The sequence below is a fragment of the Balaenoptera physalus genome (assembly GCF_965194825.1).
Source record: "Balaenoptera physalus genome assembly, chromosome: 15".
In the NCBI taxonomy this organism is placed as follows: Eukaryota; Metazoa; Chordata; class Mammalia; order Artiodactyla; family Balaenopteridae; genus Balaenoptera; species Balaenoptera physalus.
The window spans coordinates 16453511-16478553 of record NC_138894.1 but is presented as its reverse complement, the minus strand read 5'-3'; the positions used below and the strand labels follow the sequence as shown (position 1 = coordinate 16478553).

General features: G+C 42.9%; 2 protein-coding genes across 4 annotated transcripts in view; one reads left to right on the top strand and one right to left on the bottom strand.

Annotated features, from left to right (window-relative positions):
* The window catches only part of POLR1A (RNA polymerase I subunit A), a 78151-nt gene extending 64440 nt beyond the window's left edge, over positions 1-13711 (bottom strand). For all 3 annotated transcript variants that reach the window (XM_082426758.1, XM_082426760.1, XM_082426759.1), the window contains exons 1-6: positions 13524-13711; positions 6740-6944; positions 5436-5585; positions 3882-3989; positions 2177-2262; positions 1682-1785 (exon numbers count right to left, since the gene is read on the bottom strand). In XM_082426758.1, coding sequence (XP_082282884.1) covers positions 1682-1785; positions 2177-2262; positions 3882-3989; positions 5436-5585; positions 6740-6944; positions 13524-13600 — 730 coding nt within the window. In that variant the 5' untranslated portion in view covers positions 13601-13711. The remainder of the gene's footprint in view (positions 1-1681; positions 1786-2176; positions 2263-3881; positions 3990-5435; positions 5586-6739; positions 6945-13523) is intronic.
* Positions 13712-14015: 304 nt separating this feature from the next.
* PTCD3 (pentatricopeptide repeat domain 3) overlaps positions 14016-25043 on the top strand; it is a 30956-nt gene continuing 19928 nt past the window's right edge. Inside the window, exons 1-5 of the mRNA XM_082426802.1 lie at positions 14016-14172; positions 15976-16028; positions 16138-16174; positions 19923-19968; positions 24730-24798. Coding sequence (XP_082282928.1) covers positions 14069-14172; positions 15976-16028; positions 16138-16174; positions 19923-19968; positions 24730-24798 — 309 coding nt within the window. The 5' untranslated portion in view covers positions 14016-14068. The remainder of the gene's footprint in view (positions 14173-15975; positions 16029-16137; positions 16175-19922; positions 19969-24729; positions 24799-25043) is intronic.

The following is a 25043-nucleotide window of genomic DNA, read 5'->3' as shown; positions in this document are numbered from 1 at the left end:
AATCCACCCTTGTGGTTGTTTACGGTTAACCATTAAACAGGCTTTCTAAATGCACTGTGGTATACTGGATTGGATCCTAGAACATAAAAAGGGCATTACTGGATAAACTGGTGAAATTCAAATAAAGTCTGTAGTTCAGTTAATAGTGTACCAATGTTAATTTCTTAGTTTTGACAAATGCACCATGGTCATCTGAGATGTTACATTAGGGCAAACTGAGTAAACAGTACACAGTAACTCTCTGTACCATGCCTGCAACCCTTCTATACGTCTAAAATTAGTCTAAAATAGAAGGTTTATTAAAAAGTAATAATAAACACGTTTGCTATTGCTGTGGTCTCAATGTTTGTATTCCCTCAAGTTTCATGTGTTGAAATCCTAACCCCTCAAATGGTGGTGTGTCAGGAGGTCGGACCTTTGGGAGGTGATTAGGTCATGAAGGTGGAACTCTCGTGACTGGGACTGGTGCCCTTATGAAGAGACCCCAATAGAGCTCCCTTGCCTCTTTCCACCATGTGAGGTTACAGGGAGTAGTTGGCTGTCATTGAGGAAGTGGGCCCTCACCAGACACCGAATGTGCCAGCACCACAACCCTGGACTTCCCAGCCTCCAGAACTGTGAGAAATAAATGTCTGTTGTTTATAAACGCCACTCGGTTTATGGTACTTTGGTTATAGTGGCCCAAACGGGTAAGGCAGTTACTTACTCCAGGCCTTGCCATAGTCCTCAGTGCAAAAGACAGATTATGCAACTCCAGGAAGAGAACTTATTTCCTTGCCTATTCTGTGGTTCTTAACTCTGGAATAAGGTTTAGAGACAATATACTACAGACTTTCGCACATGAAATTTCCTCAACTCTGGGCAAAAAGTTCTGTTGCTGCCACTATATAGAGATGGAAACCTAAGGTCCAAGAAGTGACCTTCTCTAAGCCCCTCAGAATAAGAAGCAGAATGAGGTGTCCATCACAGGTGATGCTTTTCCCGCCCTGGTACACTGACTGTATAACAAAAAACAAACGGTCAATATCTACAGAGCACATAAGACATAGCAGGCACTGGTCTCAGTACTTCAAATGGAACACCTTATTTAATCTTCACTTCAAAAGAAAAAACAAAAAGCACCTTTAAACAAACTTACAACTACAAAAATGAAAAAGCAGGAGTACCAAGTCTCTCAAATTTCTTCCCAGGTACCCCCACGGGCAGAGCAGAGCTACTCCAGGGATCTGAGAGGTCAGGAGCAGCCTGCAGGAGGCGCTAACAGTCTTTGGCTGCTCACAGTTTTTCTTTAAAATTCACCTACATTTTACTTCAAAATAAATCCACACTTGTTTGACAACAAAATGGTGTGAAATATTTGCCAGGTAAATTTCTTAACTTCTTCCTCAAGAATCTTTCAGAAAACCAACCACCTGTGGCAAGAGGTGCGTCATTCAGCCTGTGAGGGGCTGCCTCGCCCTGCAGCCCAGCCGTCAGTTCTGCGCGAGAGGTCGAGGCAGGGAGCTCGCCAGGATGCCCACTGGCCCTAAGAGCCTGGACACCTGCCATCTGCTGGCCCACCACAAATGTGCAGCTGAGAAACACGTGGTGCGGAGGACCAGGGATCCCCGAGGCTCGGGACACGTCTGATGGCCACACATGAAAGACAAGCCGAGGGCCTCCTAGGGCCCGGCCTGCTTACCCTGGGGCTTAGTGTCCTTCTGGTCAGCTTTCCTGTGCACCATGGCCGGATACGTGATTGTCAATTTGCTGTTGTGCTCCTTTCGGACAACTGACCGCCCGGTTCTAGACACGAGGACAGTTTTGAGGAGAGAAAAAAAACCGAACAATGTGAAATCTAAAATACGACACATATGAACATATCTATGAAACAGAAACAGACTCACAGATATAGAGAACAGGCTTGTGGTTGCCAAGGGGAATGGCAGGTGGGGGAGGGAAGGATTGGGAGTTTGGGATTAGCAGATGCAAACTATTATATATAGGATGGGTAAACAGCACAGGGAACTATATTCAATATCCTGTGATAAACCATAATGGAAAAAATATGAAAAGGAATATATATATATATATGTATAACTGAATCACTCTGCTATATAGCAGAAGTTTATATAACATTGTAAATCAACTATACTTTAATAAAATTTAAAACAACAACAGAGGGGAAGGCACTCACTTGCAGTGGGGACATCGCTTAGCAGTCATGTGTGTCTTCCAGAAGAAAGCGATGAGCTTGCTCCTGCTCTCACAGACATTTTTTACCTATTAAAAAAAGGCAAGGAAACTCAAGAGTGGCATTCTGAAGAGAATCCAGTAGGTATTCATTTTGTGGTTTTCACCTTTTTTTGAAAAACCAGAGGAAGCCACCCCTTTCTTAAAATTTCCCACAGAACCCTAATATAGCCAAACGCTACCAATCACTGAGCCACTTCTTTCCTTAAGTTCCCTCATTCATAATATGGGAATGAGAATAATAACCACCTTACCAAGCTGTTACTAAGATAAAGACATCATGAATGCAGTGGGGGGGCTTGGAATACAGCAAGGATCAATAAATGCTACCTTAATTTAAAACAAACCTGGACTTCCCTGGTGACGCAGTGGTTGGGAATCTGCCTGCCAGTGCAGGGGACACAGGTTCCAGCCCTGGTCCGGGAGGATCCCACATGCCGCGGAGCAACTAAGCCCGTGCACCACAACTGCTGAGCCTGCGCTCTAGAGCCCGCAAGCCACAACTACTGAGCCCGCATGCCACAACTGCTGAAGCCCGCGTGCCTGGAGCCCATGCTCTGCAGCAGGAGAAGCCACCACAATGAGAAGCCCGCGCACCACAACGAAGAGTGGCCCTCACTCGCCACAACTGGAGGGGGCCCACGCACAGCAACGAAGACCCAATGCAGCCAAAAATAAATAAATTAATTAATTTAAAATAAATAAATAAATAAAACAAACCTCTCTGGGGACTTCCCTGGTGGTCCAGTGGCTAAGGTTCCATGCTCCCAATGCAGGGGGCCCGGGTTTGATTCCTGGTCAGGGATCTAGATCCCACATGCCGTGACTAAGAGTTTGCATGCCACAACTAAGAGTCCACATGCCACAACTAAAGATCCTGCATGCCACAACTAAAGATCCCGCATGCCACTACGATGATCCCACGTGCCGCAACTAAGACCCGGCGCAGCCAAATAAATACATAAATACTAAAAAAAAAAAAAAAAAAAAAAAAAAAAAAAAAAAAAGAAACCTCTCTGGATGCAGCTGCTGCCTCCCTTGAATGGACCTCAAAGTTCCAAGGGAAGGCACATCCACAGTTAAGCTACACTAGTGGTTCTGAACTGGCTGCAAATGAGACCCACCTGGGGGGCTTTTGTACCCTCCCCTGGGGCCCTACCCTAGACCAATTAAATCAGAATCTCTGGTGTGAAACTTGGGCACAAGGTGAATCAGATCTCAAGATTAGCCCTGCAGGTTGATTACCTAGACCACTCATTCCCTGAACAAATTAACACTTACACAGGTGTGATGTGGGGGGACAGGGAGGCAGCAGTCATTCAGCAGTGTTGGAAGGAAAAAGAAGAACAGGGCGTGGGCCTCATTCTCCAAGTGAGACCGTAAGCCAGAGCATAAGCCTCACTGGATGCTGTACCCAAGCCACTAATTTCACCTAACCTTCTCCTCAGTCCTGTAGGCAGGCATCAAAGATGAGGACCTGGTGGCTCAGGGATGGTTATGTAACTTACAAGGTCAGAGGCCTCACGAGAGGCAGAGCTCGGATTCAAACTTTGGGAAGCCAAAGGATATGCAAAAGACAGTGTGGAGGCAACTGTGATAATTATGCTAAAAACCGAGTGTTTGGGAAACAGAGACACAGGATAACTCACATGTGCGCCGTGGGATCCCAGAAGGTTGTTCTGTAGGATTTTGGTTGTATATCGTTCTAACTCTTCCTGAATTTCGAAGGCAGTAGGATCAGCATTTTCTTCCAGAAACTGGAAAACAAAGAAAAAAACTGTATGATCAAAGTAAAGCAAGTGTATGATGCACAGCACCAGGGGGCAGCCTCTCCAAGGATGGGAGAGTTTTGTTTGAGGGGAGAGAAAGAAACTTCATGGCTGCTGCGGTGCATTTCCAAAACAGTTTGGCCACACTGCTGTTAAAAACATAAAATAAAAATAAAAATTTAGACTATTCTGCTTCCAGTAGTGGTCAGCTAGATGATTCAGACCAAACCAAAAAGTGAAAAGAACCAAGACAGGATAAAATATTTTTAAAAATGTAAAGCTCCGAAGAACTGACAGGACAGTGAGGGATAACCGAGGCCAAACTGAAGGGAAAATGGGAATCCAGGTCAAAGAGCACAGGGGCCGAGGCTGCTCTGAGGCAGGGATGCCGCACTGCACGGCTCTCGGGCAACCCTCAGGGTAGTTATGTCCCTCCGGGGAAGATGCTGACAGACTTGTGATGATCCCTGGAGCTGCACAACACGTTAGCCTGGCCTTGGAAACATTCTACAATCCAAAAATTTTGAACTTTTCATTTTGAAGGTCTTAAATGATAAAGCGGAGAGAAATGAAAGCCTAGAGTTAGTGCAAGGACAGGAATCTAACAGGATATCTTCATGCCATATCGCACCCCACAAACACAGGAGGCTGGGGACCCTAAGGGCTATGTCCTTGGGAACTAGACCAGCCCTGGAACAGAACCACCTGGCTTCCCATAGGCTGCAGTTCAGTCCAGCCTTGAACACAGACTACGATGGTCCCAGGCCACCAAGCGTATGGCAAAAGCAATAAGAACCCTCTCTGGAGGAAGGCAGCCAGCATCCCAGACCTCAGATTATTCCTACAAAGAATTTGCTAAGTACAATGACAAACTGTCAAAAATAAGCACACAAGGAGGATAAAGAGAGGGAGTTCCTGGAGACAAGGACAGTATCTTCTTTAAAAAATTTATTTATTTATTTACTTATGGCTGTGTTGGGTCTTCACTGCTGCGCACGGGCTTTCTCTATTTGCGGCGAGCGGGGGCTACTCTTCACTGCGGTGCGTGGGCTTTTCATTGAGGTGGCTTCTCTTGTTGCGGAGCACAGGCTCTAGGCGTGAGGGCTTCAGTAGTGGTGGCACACGGGCTCTAGAGCGCAGGCTCAGTAGTTGTGGCGCACGGGCTTAGTTGCTCCGTGGCATGTGGGATCTTCCCGGACCAGGGCTCGAACCCGTGTCTCCTGCACTGGCAGGCAGATTCTTAACCACTCTGCCACCAGGGAAGTCCTTTAATTATTCTTATGGCTTCATGTTTTCACACCTAGCTATTTGTACTCAGTCACAAGACTTAAAGCTCAAGCATTCTGGTGACTATTCTTAGGGGCCACACACAAATAGCTCTTGTACCCACCACTCTGGCTTGCCTGATTGCCATGACAGCCACTACCCACTTACCCTGTACAGAATTCTCTCCAGCTCGTACACTGCTTGTAGGGCCCCGACTTCCAGAACTCTCAGCTGGCAGAGCAACAGGTGAATCACAGCCCGGGGGCAAGTCAGCATGTGACAGTTTAAACAGGAACCCCGGAGCAGCAGGTAGAGTTTCTGAAGAGAGGGAATAAAAGAGACAGGATATTAGAAAGTGACGCAGCAGTCAAAGTGATTTTCAACGTAATACATACTTACGATTTTTGTTTTTATGTTGTCAGTTTACTCCTTTAAGAATTCCACTTCACCCTATGGACCTGGAAAGCCCTTCTTCACCTTAAGAACTCGATAAATATTCCTCTATGTTTTCTCTTATGATTTCATTTTAATCCATTAATACTAGAAATTTACTTTGGGTCTGAGGTCGGGAACTACCTTTATTTTATTTAAATACTAAATTTAGTACTCATTTAAATACTGAAAACTTTTTCTTTTTAATATTTATTTATTTAGGCTACACCAGGTCTTAGTGGCAGGTGGGATCTTCACTGCTTCTTGTTTAGTTGCAGCATGTGGGATCTAGTTCTTCGACCAGGGTTCAAACCGGGGCCCCCTGCACTGGGAATGCGGAGTCTTACCCACTGGACCACCAGGGAAGTCCTAAATATTGAAAACTTTTAATTAAAATGTTTCATTTAAAATAATGTTTCAAATGTTTAGTATTTAACTAAGACAATTCTCTTCCCCTAATACGATTAACAGACGAAAATCATGTCCACGTACACTATCATCTGTGTTGCTTAAAACAAATCCCGGAGGCTGGGTTAACTGACTTAAGAAGCTGCAAGTGTTGAAGTAGGACTGCACAGTAACTTCATTCTCAGCTCAGTGCTGGGCCTTCTGGAGCTCTGCTCTTCCTGCCACTAAGCAAGAGCCCACAAATCCACCTGAAGGGCTCAGGGAGGCCTGGGGAATTCCGAAGTCCTCTATTGCCAGGGAAGCCCCACCCGCATTTCTGAAAGACATAAAGCCCTTAGAACAAAAGGTCTAGGGATGGATCCAAACGCTCTCCCCTCTGTGTAAACAGGATCCAGCTGTGGCTCTTCTCAATGGGAATCAAACTGAAGTTCCTTTAGGCAGGGCTAGAGGCCAAGTTGAATGTACTGGATTTCGCTCCTCAAGGTTTTAAATCGCCAAGTAAACAGCACTTTCACTCAAAGTGTCGGGCGCTGACCTCCTGAGACACCTGCCCTGGGGAGAGGGGTGGCACTCACAAATCCCACCCGCGCCCTGAGACCCACGCGGCCAGGGTGGCCCAGGCCAGAACGTACCTCGAAGAGGAGAGGGTTGTACACGGTGAGCGGGAGCTCGATGTGGCCCAGGTGCCCGGAGCAGTTGCTGAAGTCCTGCACGCAGGTGGAGCACACCTCTTTGGAGTCTGCGGGGCCCAGAGCCAGATCGTACAGGCCGTTCACCGACGGGTTCCCCAGGCTATCTAGGTACCGAGGGTTTGTAATGGACTTAACGCTTAATTTCCTAGGGAGATAAAAAAGACCAGGTGAGACAAGGTTACCCAACTTCTAGGACATTTCCTCTTCGGCACTTACAAAGGGATGATTTTTTTAAAATAAATTTATTTATTTATTTATGGCTGTGTTGGGTCTTCGTTTCTGTGCGAGGGCTTTCTCTAGTTGCGGCGAGCGGGGGCCGCTCTTCATCGCGGTGCGCGGGCCTCTCACTATCGCGGCCTCTCTTGTTGCAGAACACAGGCTCCAGACACGCAGGCTCAGCAGTTGTGGCTCATGGGCTTAGTTGCTCTGCGGCATGTGGGATCTTCCCAGACCAGGGCTCGAACCCGTGTCCCCTGCACTGGCAGGCAGATTCTTAACCACTGCCCCACCAGGGAAGCCCCAAAGGGATGATTTAATGTTTGTGTCTTCAGATGGGCTGACGGCTCCAGAGGGCAGACTCGGTGTCTGCCTTGCTCCCCACTGCAGCTCAGCACTTAGCCCAGAGCCTGCACTCAACAGGTGCTCAATGAATACGTGCTGAACGAAGAGCAGTGAGTGGTAACATCTTTAAAACCCAGATTTAGTGCAAATCTTGCGCTAACCGAACACACTGGCCAACTTTATACAAAGAAGTACCGACTTACACGCCAAACGCATCATAAGCAGCATTTAGTCTGACTTGAACCCTCTGAGATGGGCATCACTATATGCGTTTTTCAGAGGAGGAAACAGGCTCAGAGTGGTTAGTGATTTAATTCAGGTGACAAAGCCCAGAATGGTGGGGGTGTGGTGAGATATGGACCAGACCTAACCCCAAACCCACAGAGTTCAACAAAGGGAATAATCCCAGTATGTAGGAACAGTGAATTGAGAAAAGTTAAACATAAATATGCAAACCTTTGAGAAGTATAACCTGCTTTACTAAAGGTTTCATTGCAGTATTTTATGTTTGGTTGAAAGCGGGCTCCCACAGGACACCTAACTACTTTTACCAAAATTACGTTCATGCCAAGTTTGCTTTTAAACTTTTTTTTTTTTGTAAATTAGAAAATAAAGATAATGAAATCCAAATCTCACAATGCAGAGAAAACCACTGTTAACAGACTTCTTTCTATGGATACATTTTTAAAAACGGTAACTGGGATCATTTGCTATTTCTAGCATCGCCTTTGTCATTTTCATTATGCATTAAGTGTTTTCAGGTCACTAAAAATTCTTCGGAAAGACTGGGTAATTAAGAATTACCCAATCTTTCATTATATGTCAATTAATATAATTCATTTAGCCAAACTCCACTATAAGTAAGCTCATGCCACCTATCTGCATAAAGATTTTTGCATAGCATAATTCAAACTTTTAACTATTTCCTAAAAATATAATTAGTTCCTTGGTGAAGGGAAATCCTTGAATCAAAGGGGGTGAACTGTTTTGTTTTGTTTTCTGGCCTCCCGTGAGGCTTGCAGGATCTTAGTTCCCCGACAAGGAATTGAACCCGGGGCCCCTGCAGTGGAAGCTTGGAGTCCTAACCACTGGACCGCCAGGGAAGTCCCAGGGCGAACTGCTTTGAAGCTCTTGATATATTCTGCCATCTTGCATTCCAGAAAAGATGGGTTAACAGTAAGTAGATTGCCTGTCTGTCCTAACCAGCACTGAGTCTTAGCACTTAAAAACTTTCCAAATTTAAGGTGAAAAAATGCTACCCACTGTACGTTAAATATTTTTTTTTAACAGAAATTAGGATATATCTTTTTAATTTTTAAAAAGTTTTTATTGGAGTATAGTTGCTTTACAATGTTGCGTTAGTTTCTGCTGTACAGCAAAGTGACTCAGCATCCCACCCACCCCCTTCCCTGTCACGTTAATTAATCTTTTCATTATGTTTTGTTTTAAAGGCCATTTTGGTCCTTTACTTAATTAAAAAAATAAAATTTAACTCATTTTTAAGTTAAAATCTTAACTTTTTTATTATTGTCTACATGAGCTCCTTACATATGAGGACATTAACCTTTTTTGGTGGCAAATATTTTCCTAGCTTGTGATGTCTTTTGTCATTTTTCACAGGCGAAAGTTTATAAATTCTTCCAACAGCTTCGTTGAGCTGTAACTCACGTACCATACAATTCGTCCATTTGAAGTGTACACTCGGTGTTTTTTAGTGTATCCACAGAGTTGTGCAACCATCACCACAATATCATTTTCGTCCCCAGTAAAGGAAACCCTAGCAGTCACTCTCCATCCGTCTCTACCTCCCTCACAGTCCTATGCAATGACTAATCTACTTTTTGCCTCCAGAGACTTGTCCATCTGGACATTTCACATAAATGAAATCATATGCTATGTGGTCTCTTATAGCAGGCTTCTTTTACCTCGCATGTTTTCAAGGTTCATCCATGCTGTAGCCTGTATCTGTATTTCATTTTTTTATAGCCAAAAAAATATTCCATTGCATGGATACACCATATTTTATTGGGTTAGTTTTACATTTTGGCTACTATAAATAATGCTGACAGGAACATTTACATACAAGTTTTTTTGTTTTTATTTTTTTTAAATTACAAATGCATTGGAAATTTCCTGGGTACTCTTTTTTTTTTTTTGAATTAATTAATTAATTAATTTTAATTTTTGTCTGCGTTGGGTCTTCGTTGCTGTGCGCAAGCTTCCTCTACTTGCGGTGAGCAGGGGCTACTCTTCTTTGCAGTGTGCGGGCTTACTGCGGTGGCTTCTCTTGTTGCGGAGCACGGGCTCTAGGCGCGCGGGCTTCAGTAGATGCAGCATGTAGGCTCAGCAGTTGCGGCACGCCGGCTCTAGAGCGCAGGCTCAGTAGTTGTGGCGCATGGGTTTAGTTGCTCCGTGGCGTGTGGGATCTTCCCAGACCAGGGCCTCACCCCGTGTCCCCTGCATTGGCAGGCGGATTCTTAACCACTGCGCCACCAGGGAAGTCCTGTACACAAGTTTCTGTGTGAATATATTTTTTTCATTTCTCATGGATATATATCTAGGAATGAAAGTGCTGAGTCATATGGTAACTCTATGTTTAACTTTTTGAGGAACTGCCAGACTGTTTTCCAAAGCGGCTGCACCATTTTACAGTCCCACCAGCAATACACCAAGGCTCTAACTTCTCCACATTCTTGCCAACACATTTTATGATCTGACTTTTTGATTCCAGCCATCCTAGTGGGTGTGACATAGTATCTCACTGTGGTTTTGATAACTAATGATGTTGAGCACATCTTTGTGTACCTATTGGCCATCTATATATCCTCTTTGGAGAAATGTCTATTCAAATCCTTTACCTGTTTTATAATTGGGTTATTTGCTGTTTTATTATTGAGTTGTAAGAGTGCTTTGTATATTCAGTATACAAGTCCTTTGTCAGATACATGATTTGCAAATATTTCTTCCGACTCATCTTTTCACTTTCTTGATGATATTGTTTGCATAATTTAAAATTTTTTAATGAGTTAAACTCACTGCTGCTTTCTTCCACTACCTTTGGGCTAAGTCTTTCTCCTTCGAAGTTGGATAAATATTCATCTACATTTCTTCTCGTTCATTTTACACTAAGCTCTAAAACTTAACTGGAGTTATAAACAAGGAGAACATTTATTGCATAATGCAAACACAAATTAATTAGGTCTGGGTGCAAAAACTTGTACCACTAGATCCTCTTTCTATCATGTTCTGTAAGTTGGTACTTCACTTCCCTTGCCTGGAGCCTACAGTGATGGAAAAAGAGTAGGCAGGTGGGGCCAGCACACACCTGTGTCAACTGGCAGAAGAACTGTGTCCTGTGCTTGTCAAGGCAACGCAAACAGCTCACATCCAAAACTGAATGTATTTTTTTTTTTTTTGTCTTCATCCTAAGTCTTTCTATGTGGTAAGGAGCAAAGTTCCTCTCTCTAGCTGAGGAGGAGGAGAAAACTCCTCTAATCATTGCAGGAATGGGATGCAATGGGAAGAGCAATCAGCAAGGATTCCACTGCAGAGAAAAGAGTTTAAGACTAGCAAACTTGGGTTTGAGGATGACCTTTGCTGCCTCCTAGAGAGTCATTTTATTCTCTGGACAGGAATTTCCTCTCCTGTAACTGCAGACACCAACACAAATGGTTGCAGTAAGGACTGATAGTACCAAGTGCTGAACAGATAGCTCCCCCATCCACCCGTGAGTGCACTTAACAAATATCTATTGAGTGCTTATTATGTGCCAGACACACCTTTAGATGCTGGGAAAACAGATAAGAATCCCTGTGCTCATGGGCCTTACATCCTATTGAAGGCAGGGAGACAAAAGCCAAGATAAATAAGCACACAGTCTATTGCATGGCAGAAAATCCTATGAAGAAAAGTAAAGCAGAAAAGGGGAAGGACAATAGAGTGGGCCAGTGGCTGGGGGAGCCCATATTGAGAAGGTTATACTGAACAAAAGCCTGAAGGAGATGAGGGAGTGAGCCATGCGGTCACCTTTACAGGAGGAAGAAGCAGGGAGTGCAAAGGCCCTGAGGTGGATGTGTGACTATGGTGCTCCGGGAACAGCAAGGAGGCCAGGGTGAGTACAGAGGTAAGTTCAGAGAAGTAGCAGGGGCCAGAATGACCTTTCCAGGGCATTTTAAGGACTTGGCTTTTACTCCAAGTGACCTAGGAAGCTATTAGAACTTAACACAATAAAAGGTAGCATAATGATTGAAATTTGTCAACCCCAGACTCAAATAGTACTATAATGCTAGTAATGGGTATAAATTTGCTTATGCAGTTCCCTGTCTAAAAACTCTGCGATTAACTTGTAAAAATTCAATTCTTTTGCTTTTGGATGAAATAGTATCTATGTACGGCTAGTGATGATATAATTGAAATTTCTGGGCCAGCATAATGTTGTAGCTCAGTTTATTCATCCAGTCATTCAACCAGAGTTGAGGATAAAAGAAAGGAATGAGGAAGCTCAAGGCTAGTGGAGAGAGGCAGAAATACAAACAAGCAAAAAAAGTAACTGAGGCACCATAATAGACAGCTGTACTAGGTGTGGAAAGACCTCAAAAATGAGGGAGGTTGAGCTGAGCCTTAAGAGGGGGAGAGATGCTCTCCAGGTGTCTGCTGGGGGTCGGGGGCAAGAGCAGAGAAGCAGATCCCTCTGGCAGAGAGGACAATGCATGCAGAGGAAATAGCTTGAGGTAAGGCCCAGACGTTGAAACCTGATGGCACTTTATGGAATGCGCAAGTGAGGGCTAGCGAAGGGATCATGCTTTAGCAAAAACCAGCATTGGCCTGATCATGGGTAAACTTGTAGGCTAAGCTAAGAAAGTATCATTTACCTGAGGGAAATGGAAAGCCTCTGGAGGGTTTTAAGGGTGACAGTAGCATGATCACATCTGCATTTTGGAAGAATAATTTTAACAGCAATGTAGAGCATGCACTGGACTGGTGTAAGGGCGGGGGAGGCGGAAGAAAAAGACAATTCAAACAAGAGATAAGGGTCTGATCTAAGACAGTAACAGTAGTGTTGAAAAGGAGGTTATAGAACGAATAGACATGTAGGTGACACACAGTAAGAGCCCAATAAGTAAATGAGATGTCAGGAGAAATAGATCTAGAATATTTGTCCTGTCACAAAATAGTGACCATTTTGCGCTAGACTAGGTACACCATTTTGGAGGGGCAAGTTCCCTCTCCCTTTAGGGGAAGTAGTTGTTGAGTTTTTGGTATAGGAGTTTAAGAACTCGGTGTGAAATTCAAATAGAGATGTCCAAAAAACAGCTGAAAAAAATGAGTATGAAAAATCAGGAAACGAAAATTGGGCTGGAGATTTGAATTTGAGAGTATCACTCATGAAAGTGGTGAAATTGTCTAGGGAGGACATTTAGGACAAGAAAAGCAGCATGTATGACCAGAATAGAATCTCAAGGAACAGCAAGATTTAAGTAAAAGAAGAATCAGCTAAGGAGCCTGAGACGAATTCGAATATAAACCACGAATGCAAGGACCTTGCTCACCAATGTGTCACGAATGCTTAGCTTAGTGCCTGGCAAAAACTGGATGATGGATAAATGTTTGTGGGTTGACAAAGGGAAGAAAGAAGTAGTACTTGTCACAGAAATAGAAGAACCTGAAAACAATAAATAAGGTGCTGGAAAAGAGAAAGACTGTCAAATGCTACGGTGATCAAAATGAGGACTGAAGAGGGCCCCTTTGATTTAGTAATTAGGCAGAGAATATAAGCGGTCCTAGCAAGGAGAAGTTGTCGCATGAATTGAGTCTCGAACGATCATCATTTTATAGACAAGAGGAGACTAACCATGAGCTTAATAAACCACGTCAGAGACATTATAGTAACTACACAAACGCAGGCTAATTAACGAGGAGACTAGCGGATAATAACGCTGCAATCTGGGTACCCCCACCTTCCCAAGGGCAAACTCTTCCCCAGCCACACTGGGTTCTAGGCAGTGCTCACTAGCCCAGGACGTTCCCGGAACTACGGGTCCCAGCAGGCCATGCGCCAGACAGCCATGGACTCTGAGGAGAAACCGGGCGCCAGACATTCTGGGAACGGTAGTTTGTGGCCCTGACCCCAAGAAGCTCTGCATGCTTCCCACCAACTCCTTACTTGAGCTCTTCGGCCGAATACATCCCGAAGGAAATGCCCTGCAGCCGCCGCCAGGGCATGTTCTTTGAGCCCAACATCCTCCAGGTCAGTTACGAGCTCTGACACCCAGAGAGAAATTCCAGTCACCACGGCTATATTTTTAACGCTGCCTGCGGCCCGCAGCCACCATGTGATTTAAACTGCGCTTGCGCGCGCGAGAAAGGCTCACGGGAAGATTTACGTGGACGATAACATTTCCGATCTAGGGGGGGAAGGAAAATAATTTCACGACTCTCACTCGCCCTTTTATTTTGAAAATAATGGAATACATATAAGACATTAAAATATTATTTTAGGAAATGTCTTTGAGGCAAATGAGGTGTACTGAGCCTTTAACTTCCGAAGCAAAATCTTTCAAACCATGGGACTGTAACCTCCTATGTTGTGATTGCTTTCGTCTTGTTCCGTCTCAGCCAATAGCCGAGCTATTCCCCGCCCATCTCCCCCCACCCCCGCCTTAAGGTGGAGGGCATGCTTTCCCCGCACGCTATGCGAAGACGCCAAAGATGGCGGCCGTATCCTCGGTTCGCTGGCTGAGGGTCCGCCGCGGGCTTTGCCTACCGCTGACGGGTCGGCGGGCAGGTCTATGCGGACGGGCCCCCAGTAGCAGGTAAGAGAAGCTTGGAGAATCCATGAGAAAGACCCCAGGATCACCTGGGCCATATGTATCCCCTTTCCCCCCGGAGAGCTGGGGAACTAGGTACCTTGGAGTGGAATGCGCGTGCGTGCGCTCGCGGCCGCGTGTCCCGGAAAGATGGCACGCGGAGTCCGCGTACTTGAAGAAGGGCTCCGCACGCGCTAGTTAGATATTGATTGCTGGGGCTCGCCTACCCCGGGGTTAGAACTCTTGGCAAGATTTAGGATCCTGCTGTTGTGGAGCCTGCATTCTATAAGTGTGGCTATTGGCAACCCCTACCCAAGTTTTAAAAGAAAGAAAAATTGTATCCACTCTTAACTCGTTTTCACCCACCGGGAGGAAGGGGGGAAAATCAGGTTTTCCCAAATTAAAGGCAGTTTACGAGTTCCACTGTGTGCCGGATGTTGTGGGGATGTTTGGCCAAAGAAATTATCCAGGTGTTCATAAAAACAAGAAAGTCTAAAAGATCTGAACACAATCTGAATAGGATTGCTGTGATTGTTAAAGCTTGGCGCATGTATCATTTGTGTAGTTTTTTTCAGTCGGTACAAACTGGCGTTGTGGAAGTATGAGAGGCAGGAACTTGTTGTGAAAATTTGGGAATAACCTAATTTTGGATTCGATGTTTACCATTTCCTTTGTGAGGTGATAGTAGACAAATTCCCTTATGTGTAAACTGGAGCTAGTAGTAGCCATCAGAAAATTGTGAGTAACAAGTGAGGTGTGTAATTTACAATATACATCTTATATGTAACACCTTCCCTCAATCCTCATAAAAGAGAAAACGCTCCGCCTGGTACTGCAGAAGCCTTAATGCTGCTGTTCAATCCCAGTCCTTTTCCCGGTGGTGCCCAGTGTTGTTGTTTTTCTACCCATTTCCTTTGATCTGGCAGCAGCACCTCTCCCTCAGCATTCACCCACAAGACAAGAGTGGTGTATGTGACATACATGTCACGAGAAACAGCATGATTTGAAAGAATTGATCCCTTTCTGAAGTTGATCCCTAGCAGAGAGGTATTGTTTTAAAATGATGCCCGAGACCAGATACTAGTAGAGGAAGTAATTCTTCATTTAATCACATCTTGACAATTTTCTGAATGGTACCAATGCTATTTAGGAAGGAAATACTTACAGGGTAGTGTACATTATATGTGTGGTATATTGACTCTATTTTTTTTAGCGTTATCAGAACATTTTAAAACTCAATCATGGGTCAGTAATTCTATATTTTAGGTTAAAAAAATAATATAAATTGTTCCAAGTTTAAATTAGGACACATACATTTGGTACATTCCTGATTGTTGAAGGAAGTGCAATGAAAGGCTGTGGTGATCTTAGTTTCATAATTTGTCAAAATTGCTTTAAGTGGGATAATCTTCTATTGTCATCAGGGCGTCATCCATGTAAAATCAGGAGCTCATTACATCATCTCTTTTAGCCTCAGTGTTTTGGGTTCTCAAAGGTGAAAGTTCCTTATATTTCAGATAAGCTGCTCAAATGTTCAAGTGCTACTAAATTTTTCCTTTTTTCCCTGATTTTATTTAATGAGCTGGCCTGATTTAAAAATTTTTTGGCAATATGATGTCTATATGTGGTACATATTTTGTCATCGTTTTCAACTTGCCATTGAGACCATATCTTCTTAGCATACGTTGACATGAATTATCCAGTTTGATCCGTGATAATTGGAAAATTTTGGCTGAGTTGCACATAAGTGGAGGTGAGGTGGGAAGTTCATTAATGAGTATTAGCTTTAGGGCTTTTATTTTTTTGTAGATTTTATTCTGGAAGTGCAGCCGTCCCAGAGGTTGAAGGAGCTGATGCAACAGGTATATAAAAATATATTGAAATAACTCCATTTTTATATTAACGCATTATACTTCTTTATAGTAGTAGTATTGGGAAACTGATTCACTTTGTTTTATTTTTCACATTAAGGGAGTGAAGAAGTGGTCATTCCAAAAAAGAAAACTTGGTGAGTATTCAATCATTGTTCATTCAGCAAGTGGTTAAGTGCTTATTATGAGCGAAACATTGTTAGGTAAGAAGCTGGTGACGGGAATAGCAATGGGAGAGCATTCTTGGGGAGGGAACCATTGCAGAGAGAAAAGCTTAGGGGTCTGAAAGAACATAGAAGAGGAAGGTAGAGAGTAGTGAGTGAAGGGGGAATGAGATTTATTTAAGAGTTAAAAGACCTTCTGAACTAAATTTGGGTTAGTGTTTACGTGGTGATGGTCAATTATGAGCATCATTATTAGAGTAATTTTTTTTTAAAGGAAGTTTTCACGTTGTTGGGAGATTAAAAAAAATATTATCTTTATGGTCTTTACTGAGGTAAAATAAAACAAATGGTGCACACTGCAAAATTAGCTTTTTTAACTCACTTGATAGATCCTTGAACAAATTGCCTTATATAGGAAACATTTGTTGAATATATAAGAACTAAAACTTACAAAAGTTTGTATAGTAATGATATTATTGTATGCATTTAAAGATCCTTCAAAAAGCCAGGTGTTTTTTGAGTATGACCTGAAGATTCAGGCTCATTTAAAAAAAAAAAAAACTTTCTTAAATTACTAAAGTAATTAATGGTTATTGCCATTAATTAGTAAGGTAACTAATGGTTATTGTTCAGTGGGATAAATTGAACATGCAGAAAGGAAGTAAAATTACCAGCAATCACTGTACTCAGAGGCAAGTTACCTAATGTGTCTGTGCCATAGTAGAATGTGGGTAATACAGTACCTGCCTCAGGATTAAATGAGCATTTGAACAGTTCCTGCCACATAATCAGATCTCAATAGGTGATACCTATTATTTTAAAGTTCTGGGATATAACATTTGAAGTTGTACGTATACATTTAGTTTAGCAGAATTGATTTGTTAGATGTACCGTTCTATACTCTGTTTTAAATTTTGAATGATTACATAGTATTTTATTATATGGTTATATTCAGGGTCATTTTTGTCTTCCCTGGACTGAGAATCAGAACCAAGATAAGAGTAGGAATATACATATCGTGAATGAGGCATTTCTTGAATGACATTCCAGTCCAGTGCACTTTACCAACCCATTGTGCCTCTATCCCTGACAAAGGTACCACAGGGAGTACAAGAGAGGGAGTGTATTGAGGGTGTGTTCAGATGGACTACAGTCTAGTTGAGTTGTGTGCATATTTTATACTTTATATCTTACACCCACTTGACACATGTACATAACTGTTTACACATGACTAGGGGCTACACGGGATATGATCAAATCAAGAGTGGTTGTATTGCAATAATCAAGGTGAGTTTTACTGAAAACATAGTTTAGGTGTACCTTAAAATGGGTCAGATGATTTTATTGGCATCAGAATCACCGGGGAATTTTTAAAATACATATTCCTGCAGGTAATTCTTATAAACCCTGAAGTATAAGCCCCACAAATATAGAAAACAGTAAGGTAGGGTGGGACATGATCATGACCTGTCTGGTGGTAGTAGGAGACCATGCAGGCAGGCCTGTGAAAAATGCTCTATTAGAATAAGAGAAATAAGGTAGTTGATAGAGAGCAGACTGAGGCCTATTTATTTATAGCCCATGAGGTAAGAATGGTTTTTACATTTTTTATAGTTGAAAAAAGACTATTTCATGACACATGAAAATTATGTGAAATTCCAATTTCAGCGACAGTTAAATTTTTTTTTGGAACACAGCCTCACTCATTTTTTAACTTACTATCTGTGCCTACTTTTATGCTCCAAAGGCAGAGGTGGGTAGTTGAAACAGTCCTCACGGCCCACAAAGCCAAAAATACCTACTGTCTGTCCCTTTACAGACAAAGCGATTGATAGAGGCTCTCTGATAGAGAGCCTCTGCTTTCCAGGCTCAGGAATTTGCGCTTTTAGACCTAGAAGAAGCCATAAAGACTACAAACTCCTGTTGCCTTATTTGAGAGATGAAGCATCTTTTAAGGCTGTTAAGATGCTTTTAAGGCATCTTTCCCAGATCACAGATGCCGTAGAAGACTAACAAATTGTAGAGAGTCATTGTGAGTTTTCATACAGGAATGTGACAGGATCGAGTGTTCTGAGCACGCTAATCTGGATGGTGTAGTTACTGTAGAGAGGGCAGGGAGCCCAATTATGATCAGCGCATAGGTAACTGGGCTCATTAAAGGAATGGATGTTAAAACTTACCAGATTGGCCAGAAGAGGATGTGGAGAAATGGATGCTCAGATACATTTGTTGCTTGGGCAGTCAGTTGGAACAACACTTTGAAGGGAAAGTTGACAGAACCACAACCTAAAATGTGCACACCTTATCGGTTAGCCATTCTGGAGGAACCCCTGCAAATACGCCCAGGGAGACATGGATGACAGTGTTCTTTACAACTTGGGAATAATAACAAGTTGAAATAGCCAAATGCCCATATGTAAGGGATAATAAAAAGCAGTTATCATACAGTATAACATTTAAGGAATTAATTAGATTTACACGTAGTAACATGGATAATACAGTCAAACTTACGGAAGCACGTATCCAGAATGACAGTATATGTTTTCGTTTTAGTTTTATGGTGGTATGTGTGTAAAAGTACCCTTTAAAGTTCTGGAAGTATAAACACCAAACTTACGGTAGAGTAGGAGGGGGTCACAAAATGATGCCAGATATAATAGTCTAGTTTGTTGTTGTTTTTTTTTAAGTATAATGTATTCATTGAGGTTATTTTTAGTGAGTGATCTGAATGTTCATAATTTTTTCACTTACATTTGTTCAGTATGTTGTAAAGATGTACTCACTTGATACGACTTAAATATGCTAACGTAAGATTTAGTTAGGGAATACTGAGAGATGAAAGAATATCTTTCTCTTGCTGAAATTATGTAAGTGTGATTTTAGAAAATCCAGTAGATGTTGTGTATGTCAGGGAATTAGTCTTGACATAGTATAAAATTTCCTGTGTTTTTTTTCAAATGACTTAAATTATGAGTATATGTTTAAACTTTATTTAGAAAAATACATTTGGTTTATTAAGTTTATTCTTATTTCCCTTTTAGAAATGAAACACATAAAATCTAACACAAGTAAAAATACATTTGGAACCAAATTATTTTGTTTGTCAATTATTCCAGTGAAACCTCCTCTTTTCAGTAGTTAGTGAATGTCTCTACCCATAGTCACAGTGGGTGGCTGGCCTGAACTTCTTATAAAGGTTATATAGTTGAGAGGTTCTAAACTCGAATCATCTGGGAATTCAGTAAGAATGTATGTGACAGTTCTCCATAGAACCTGGGGGTCCTGATTCTAAAGTCCAGAGTGCGGCTTGTGATTTATTCTTATATACAGCTGAATTAAGAGCCACCAGTTTGGATAATAAAGGCAAGAATATTACAGAAAGCTACAGTAAGAATGCATAGAAAAATGGGTAGGAGGAGGTAAGATTCAGGTTAGACAGTTTTATGAGATGAGGGTGAAAATTGCTAGCCCTGGGTGATGGTTATAGGGACCAGGCCAGAGAGTGTAGCATGGAACGTGTACTAACCACCTTTGGGCAAAAGAACTAAACAGTTTTCTCGTTTTCTAACTTATTATTCTAGTGATCTTGAGAGATCAGAACTGGCTTTACTTGAGACCTGAACTTCGTTGTTGGCCAGTCCATTCCGAGAGTAGGATCACTTGTTCGCTTTGTGAGTGTGAAAAGCCCTCATGAGGGTTAACTTGTGATTCTCATTCTTAGGGGTAAAGTGGCTGTCCTTCAGGCACTTGCATCCACGGTACACAGGGTAAGTAGGAATTTTAGGTTTTTGTATCTAACTCAGCTAATAATAAATGTAATGTTCATACCTCTGCATGATTCACAATTAAACTGTTGTAGATCTAGAGAGTTTCTTAGAAATATCTAGTCCAGTCCCTTCATGTGACAAATGAGGAAACTAAAGCTTTTAAAGTGATTGGCCCAGGGCTACCTAGGATATTAAAACCCTGACTTAGTACCATGTCTTTTTTCTCCAAATTCAGTGTTTTTATACTATGCCAGTGATTTTTAAACTTAACCTCCTGAAGAGCTTGTTGAAATGCATGTTCCTGGGGAACGGTTTGGGTGTGATACTCTAATGCAAGTGATCTGTAGACCAACTTTGAGAATAGTGTACCCACCATGCTGGAAGTAATTCAGTGATTAAGAATCTGGGTCCTGGAGCCAAATGTTTTGTTTCATCTTTATCACAAAGTTACCTTTTCTCTTGATGCTTCTGTTTCCTTATCTATAAAATGGGGATTTAATTATAGCACCAAACCTTGAGGTTTGGGTGAGAATTAAATAAGTTAGTGTACTTGAAAGGGTTTAGGACAGTGCCTAACACAAAGGACATGCTCGGTAAGTGCTAGCTATTTCATTATTGCTCCAGCTATCTTGGTGATTTATTTGTGAATAATTTGCTCTCTTGACAGTTCAAGAATAGAGTCTGTAGTCTTGATAGATAAACTGAAACCCTGGTAAATGCCTCAGAAATGGAACTTTCTGATTGAATGTATTTTTCATTAGCTGCAAACTGTACTTTCAATTTCAGCTGTGGGGGAAATGTCTAAAGTAATTAAGTCTTTTCTTTTTGCTGCAACGTCTGTGTGGATTCTGACCATCCCTGAGACCGTTATCACAGATTTCCAGAATTTTTCTTCTATTGTAGATGTTAAACTTATAGGCTGTCAGGCCAAATATGCACTGATACACCCTAGCAGTTTCTGAGGACGGGTTTTAAAATACTGCATCTCCACCCTAGCAAGACATTGAGATTTTCAGCTCACTTATCCATAAATAGTCACCTGAAATGTAAACTCGTGAAATAGGCCTCTGAGACTGTTCTCAGTTTTTTAATGAGAATGGCCCAGGGCCCCTTCAAGTCAAAGAAGTTATAGAATTATGTGTACAGTTGTCTGACTTGTCTGGGTGTGGGCACTTAAAATCCAAGGGATAGTCATTCATTCATTCAGTAACCACACATTCTGCCCTTAACTGTGCTTACCAGGCACTGTGCTGGTTGTAGAATTAAGACAGAGTCCTTGCATAGTTTCTAGAGAGGGAGGCTGAAGGAGCACTGAGGAGAGGGTGCATGACCCAGACTGGGAAAGGACTTCCAGAAGAGCTGATATCGGATCGATGCTTGGACGATGAGAAGCCAGGATGGTGGGAAAGAGCATTCCTAGCAGAGGCAGCACCAGGAGCAGAGGCACAAAGGTATAGAATGAGTAGGTTGTATGGGGGAAGCAAGAGTTTGTGGGGTAGAGCAGTGAGAGGTGAGGCAAGAGCATGAATGCTATGCTAGGGACTTCTGATTTTTATTCAAGTCCACTGAAAGACTTTAAGCAGTGGTGTGACATAATCAGGCAAGTTTTAGAAAAGACAGCAATGTGGATACGGGAAACCTTTCCTCTCAAATGTATAATAATGATCTTAACATGTCCAAAACCCAACCCCTTTCTCTCTAAAACTTACACATTCTTTGCCATCTCATTAATGGCAGCTCCATGCTTCTAGTTGCTTCTCTTTTTCATGTGCTGCACTTCAGTAAATCCTCTGTTTCTTCCATCAAAATATTTGTGTACGGAGTCCCAAAGACCACGCCCAGGTTCAGTGGTTTGCTAGGAGGATTCACAGGACTCAGCATATGGTCCTTCAGCTATGTTTTATTACAACGAAAGGACACAAAGCAAAATCAGTAAAAGAAGAAGGCACGTGGGGTAAAGTCCAAAGGAAACCAGGAGAAAGCTTCCAAGAGTGTTTTCCCAGTGGAGTCACAAAGGACACACTTAATTCCTCCAGCAGAGTTGTGACAACACATGGAAAAGTCTACGAGGAAAGCTCTTTAGAGACTCAGTGCCCGGAGTCTATGCCTGGCACATACCAAAATTCCACACTCCCAGAGGAAAGCAGGAGTTCAGCATAAACCACATAGTACAGTTTAGATCAGTACTGGGAATGGTGGGGACCCTGCAAGATCCAAGTTCCCAGATGCCCACCAGGCCTTGTAAGCAGGCCTTTCCAAGAATAGCAATTTCAAGCCTGGTAACTTTTTTTCCTGCACAGCATCCAAATCCTGAGCACTTGTCATCACCATGATCACCTTGGTCATCCAGGCCACCATCATCTCTTACCGTCTTGGATTAATTACAGCCGTCTCTGTCCTCTTCACCTCCTCTGCCCCCTACAGACTGTTCTCGATTAAGCAGCCATAGTGACCTGCTAAAATGTTGAATCACATCGCTCTTCTACTCAGGACTCATTTGTCTTCTCATTTATCATAAAATGGCCTCTCATTTGTCATAATTCAAATAAAAGCTGAAGTCCATCCGAGGGCACCTGAGGCCCTACGTGTTCAGCCACCACCCCCACTGCCACTCTGACCACATCGCCTACCATCTTCCTTGCTGGCTCTGCTCTACGTGGCCTCCTGGCGGCTAATTCTCAGTTTCTTAGTAGGCCCGGGTCTGCCTCAGGGCTTTAATGTTTGCTGTTTATTCTGCCTGGAGTATTTTTCCCTGAGATATCCACATAAGTTCCTCCTTCATCTCTTTAAGCCTTTTCATTGAGGCCTTCCTCAACCACACCATTTAAAATTGTATGTTTCGGGGACTTCCCTGGTGGCACAGTGGTTAAGAATCCACCTGCCAATGCAGGGGACATGGGTTCGAGCCCTGGTCTGGGAAGATCCCACATGCCGTGGAGCAACTAAGCCCGTGCGCCACAACTATTGAGCCTGTGCTCTAGAGCCTGCAAGCCACAACTACTGAGCCCGTGTGCCACAGCTACTGAAGCCCATGCGCCTAGGGTCTGTGCTCCGCAGCAAGAGAATCCACTGCAATGAGAAGCCCGTGCACCACAACGAAGAGTAGCCTCTGCTCGCCACAACTAGAGAAAGCCTGTGCGCAGCAACGAAGACCCAGCACAGCCAAAAATAAATAAATTAATTAATTTTTTAAAAAAGAATTAAAAAAATAAATGTATGGTTCTTTTCTCTTGATAGTTCGTTCTCCCTCCCTCCCTCCCTCCCTTTCTCATAGCAGTTATTGCCTTTAAAATTACTCTATGTTTTATTTATTTTTGTTTTCTGGAGATTTTTTTCCCCACTAAATTGTGAGCTCTGTGGGGGATAAGATTTTATTGTCTCCTTGGTAGCTGGAATAATGCCTGGCACATACGAGGTGCTCAGTAAATACGGAATGAATGAATAAGGAAGGTACTGAACTAAGGCAGTGGCAGTGGGGATAAGGGACGGTGGAGTAGGTAGGGGATGTTAAGGAGCTAGAGTTGACCACACCTGGTGACAGGTTAGTTGAATGGAAGTAGTAGGAGAGGATCTTTGGCTGGGATTGCAGAGTGCTCGGTACCATTCACTGAGATAGAGAAGATAGGAGGGAGAAGTAGCTCTGTCAGGGAAGTTCAGTTGGGGATAAATCTAGTGTGAGGCATCTGAGCTACAGGGCCAGAGTAGAGAAGTTGTTTCTCAGAAACCATGAAGGGCTTGGAAATCATTGAGGGAGGAAAATGTCGGAAACAAATAGTAAGAGTAAGTCTAGTAAGGGAAGTCCAGCATGTCACAAAGCTAGGGGCCCCAAACAGGTATTGGATAAGGATGGTGGACAGGACAGAGCCAAGCAACAGTTGGCAATCAGGGAGCAATAGTCCAGGGCAGCTACCCTAGAACTGCTCCCTCTGGGTTGCCATTACATACCCACCACATCTTGGTGGAGAGTGGTATAACCAGATGAAAGGAGCCTCAAAGGAGTATAAAGGGAATACAGCATCGGGCGTCAGGAAGCGAGGGCCCCAAAGAGTACTGCCTCCGCGCCCTAGGCATGAGCACGCTTCCTGTGAGAGCCGCAGCGAGGCTCTCCCTGGAGAATCCGGGTCGGTAAGACAAGGCATCAAGGGGACAGAAGACATTCAGGATGTAAGTTGAGTTCTTCCTGTGGAACAAAGTTGCCAGAAGGCCCAGGGAAGGGGGCTCCAAGGGATAGGAGAAGGCTAGAAGAAGTAATTTGAGGGCCGTTCTAAGTGAGCCTCTAGTGGTGCTGGAGAGTTAATTTTGCTCAGGGTTCTACCTAGAACAATTTGAAGAAGTCTAGAACCTTGGGCAACAGTACGCGGGAGAAGCTGCTGCTGTTCCCGCCTCCTGAGAGGGCCCAGGACCTACTGTCCTCCGTTTGCAGGAAACCTTAGTGCAGGAAGCTGGTGCCCAGGCTAGTTAATTCCGAAGCTCTTGACCTTGAGTTTAAAACAGCAATTGTCCCTGGTGATAGCAGCCTTCAATTAAAAAGCAGTCATGGGGGTTTGAGCCATTGTTTGCTTTAAGTTGTGCATAATTACAACCAAGTCTACAGAGCCACGGGTACAGTGTAGGTATTAGTGTCTGCAAACATACATATTTCTGCTTCTGTGATACATGTATAGTTAAAACTTACTTTACAGAGTTTTTAGTCATCACCAAAACCCACAGGGTCCTCTTAATAAAAATCTAGCTAAAGAGACTTCTGTGTCTTCTCCACAGGATGCTACAGCTGCCCCTTACGCATTTCAAGATGACCCTTATCTCATACCAACATCCTCTATGGAATCTGTGAGTATTTTTATGAAACTTTTCTAGTATTGTTTTATCTTGTTGGTTTGGGTACAAGAGTACGTGTATAACTTAGCTTAGTTGTAAAAACTTTTGAAAAGTTTGCAGATGCTGATAGATAAATTGGTAGATTTTCTGAATTTTTTACTACTTTTATCAAAAAGTTTTAGAGATTGGCTGTGGAGAGAGTATTTGGTTTGGGTTTTTAATACTTAGGGCTCTTTCCCACTATAAAGCAATCCACT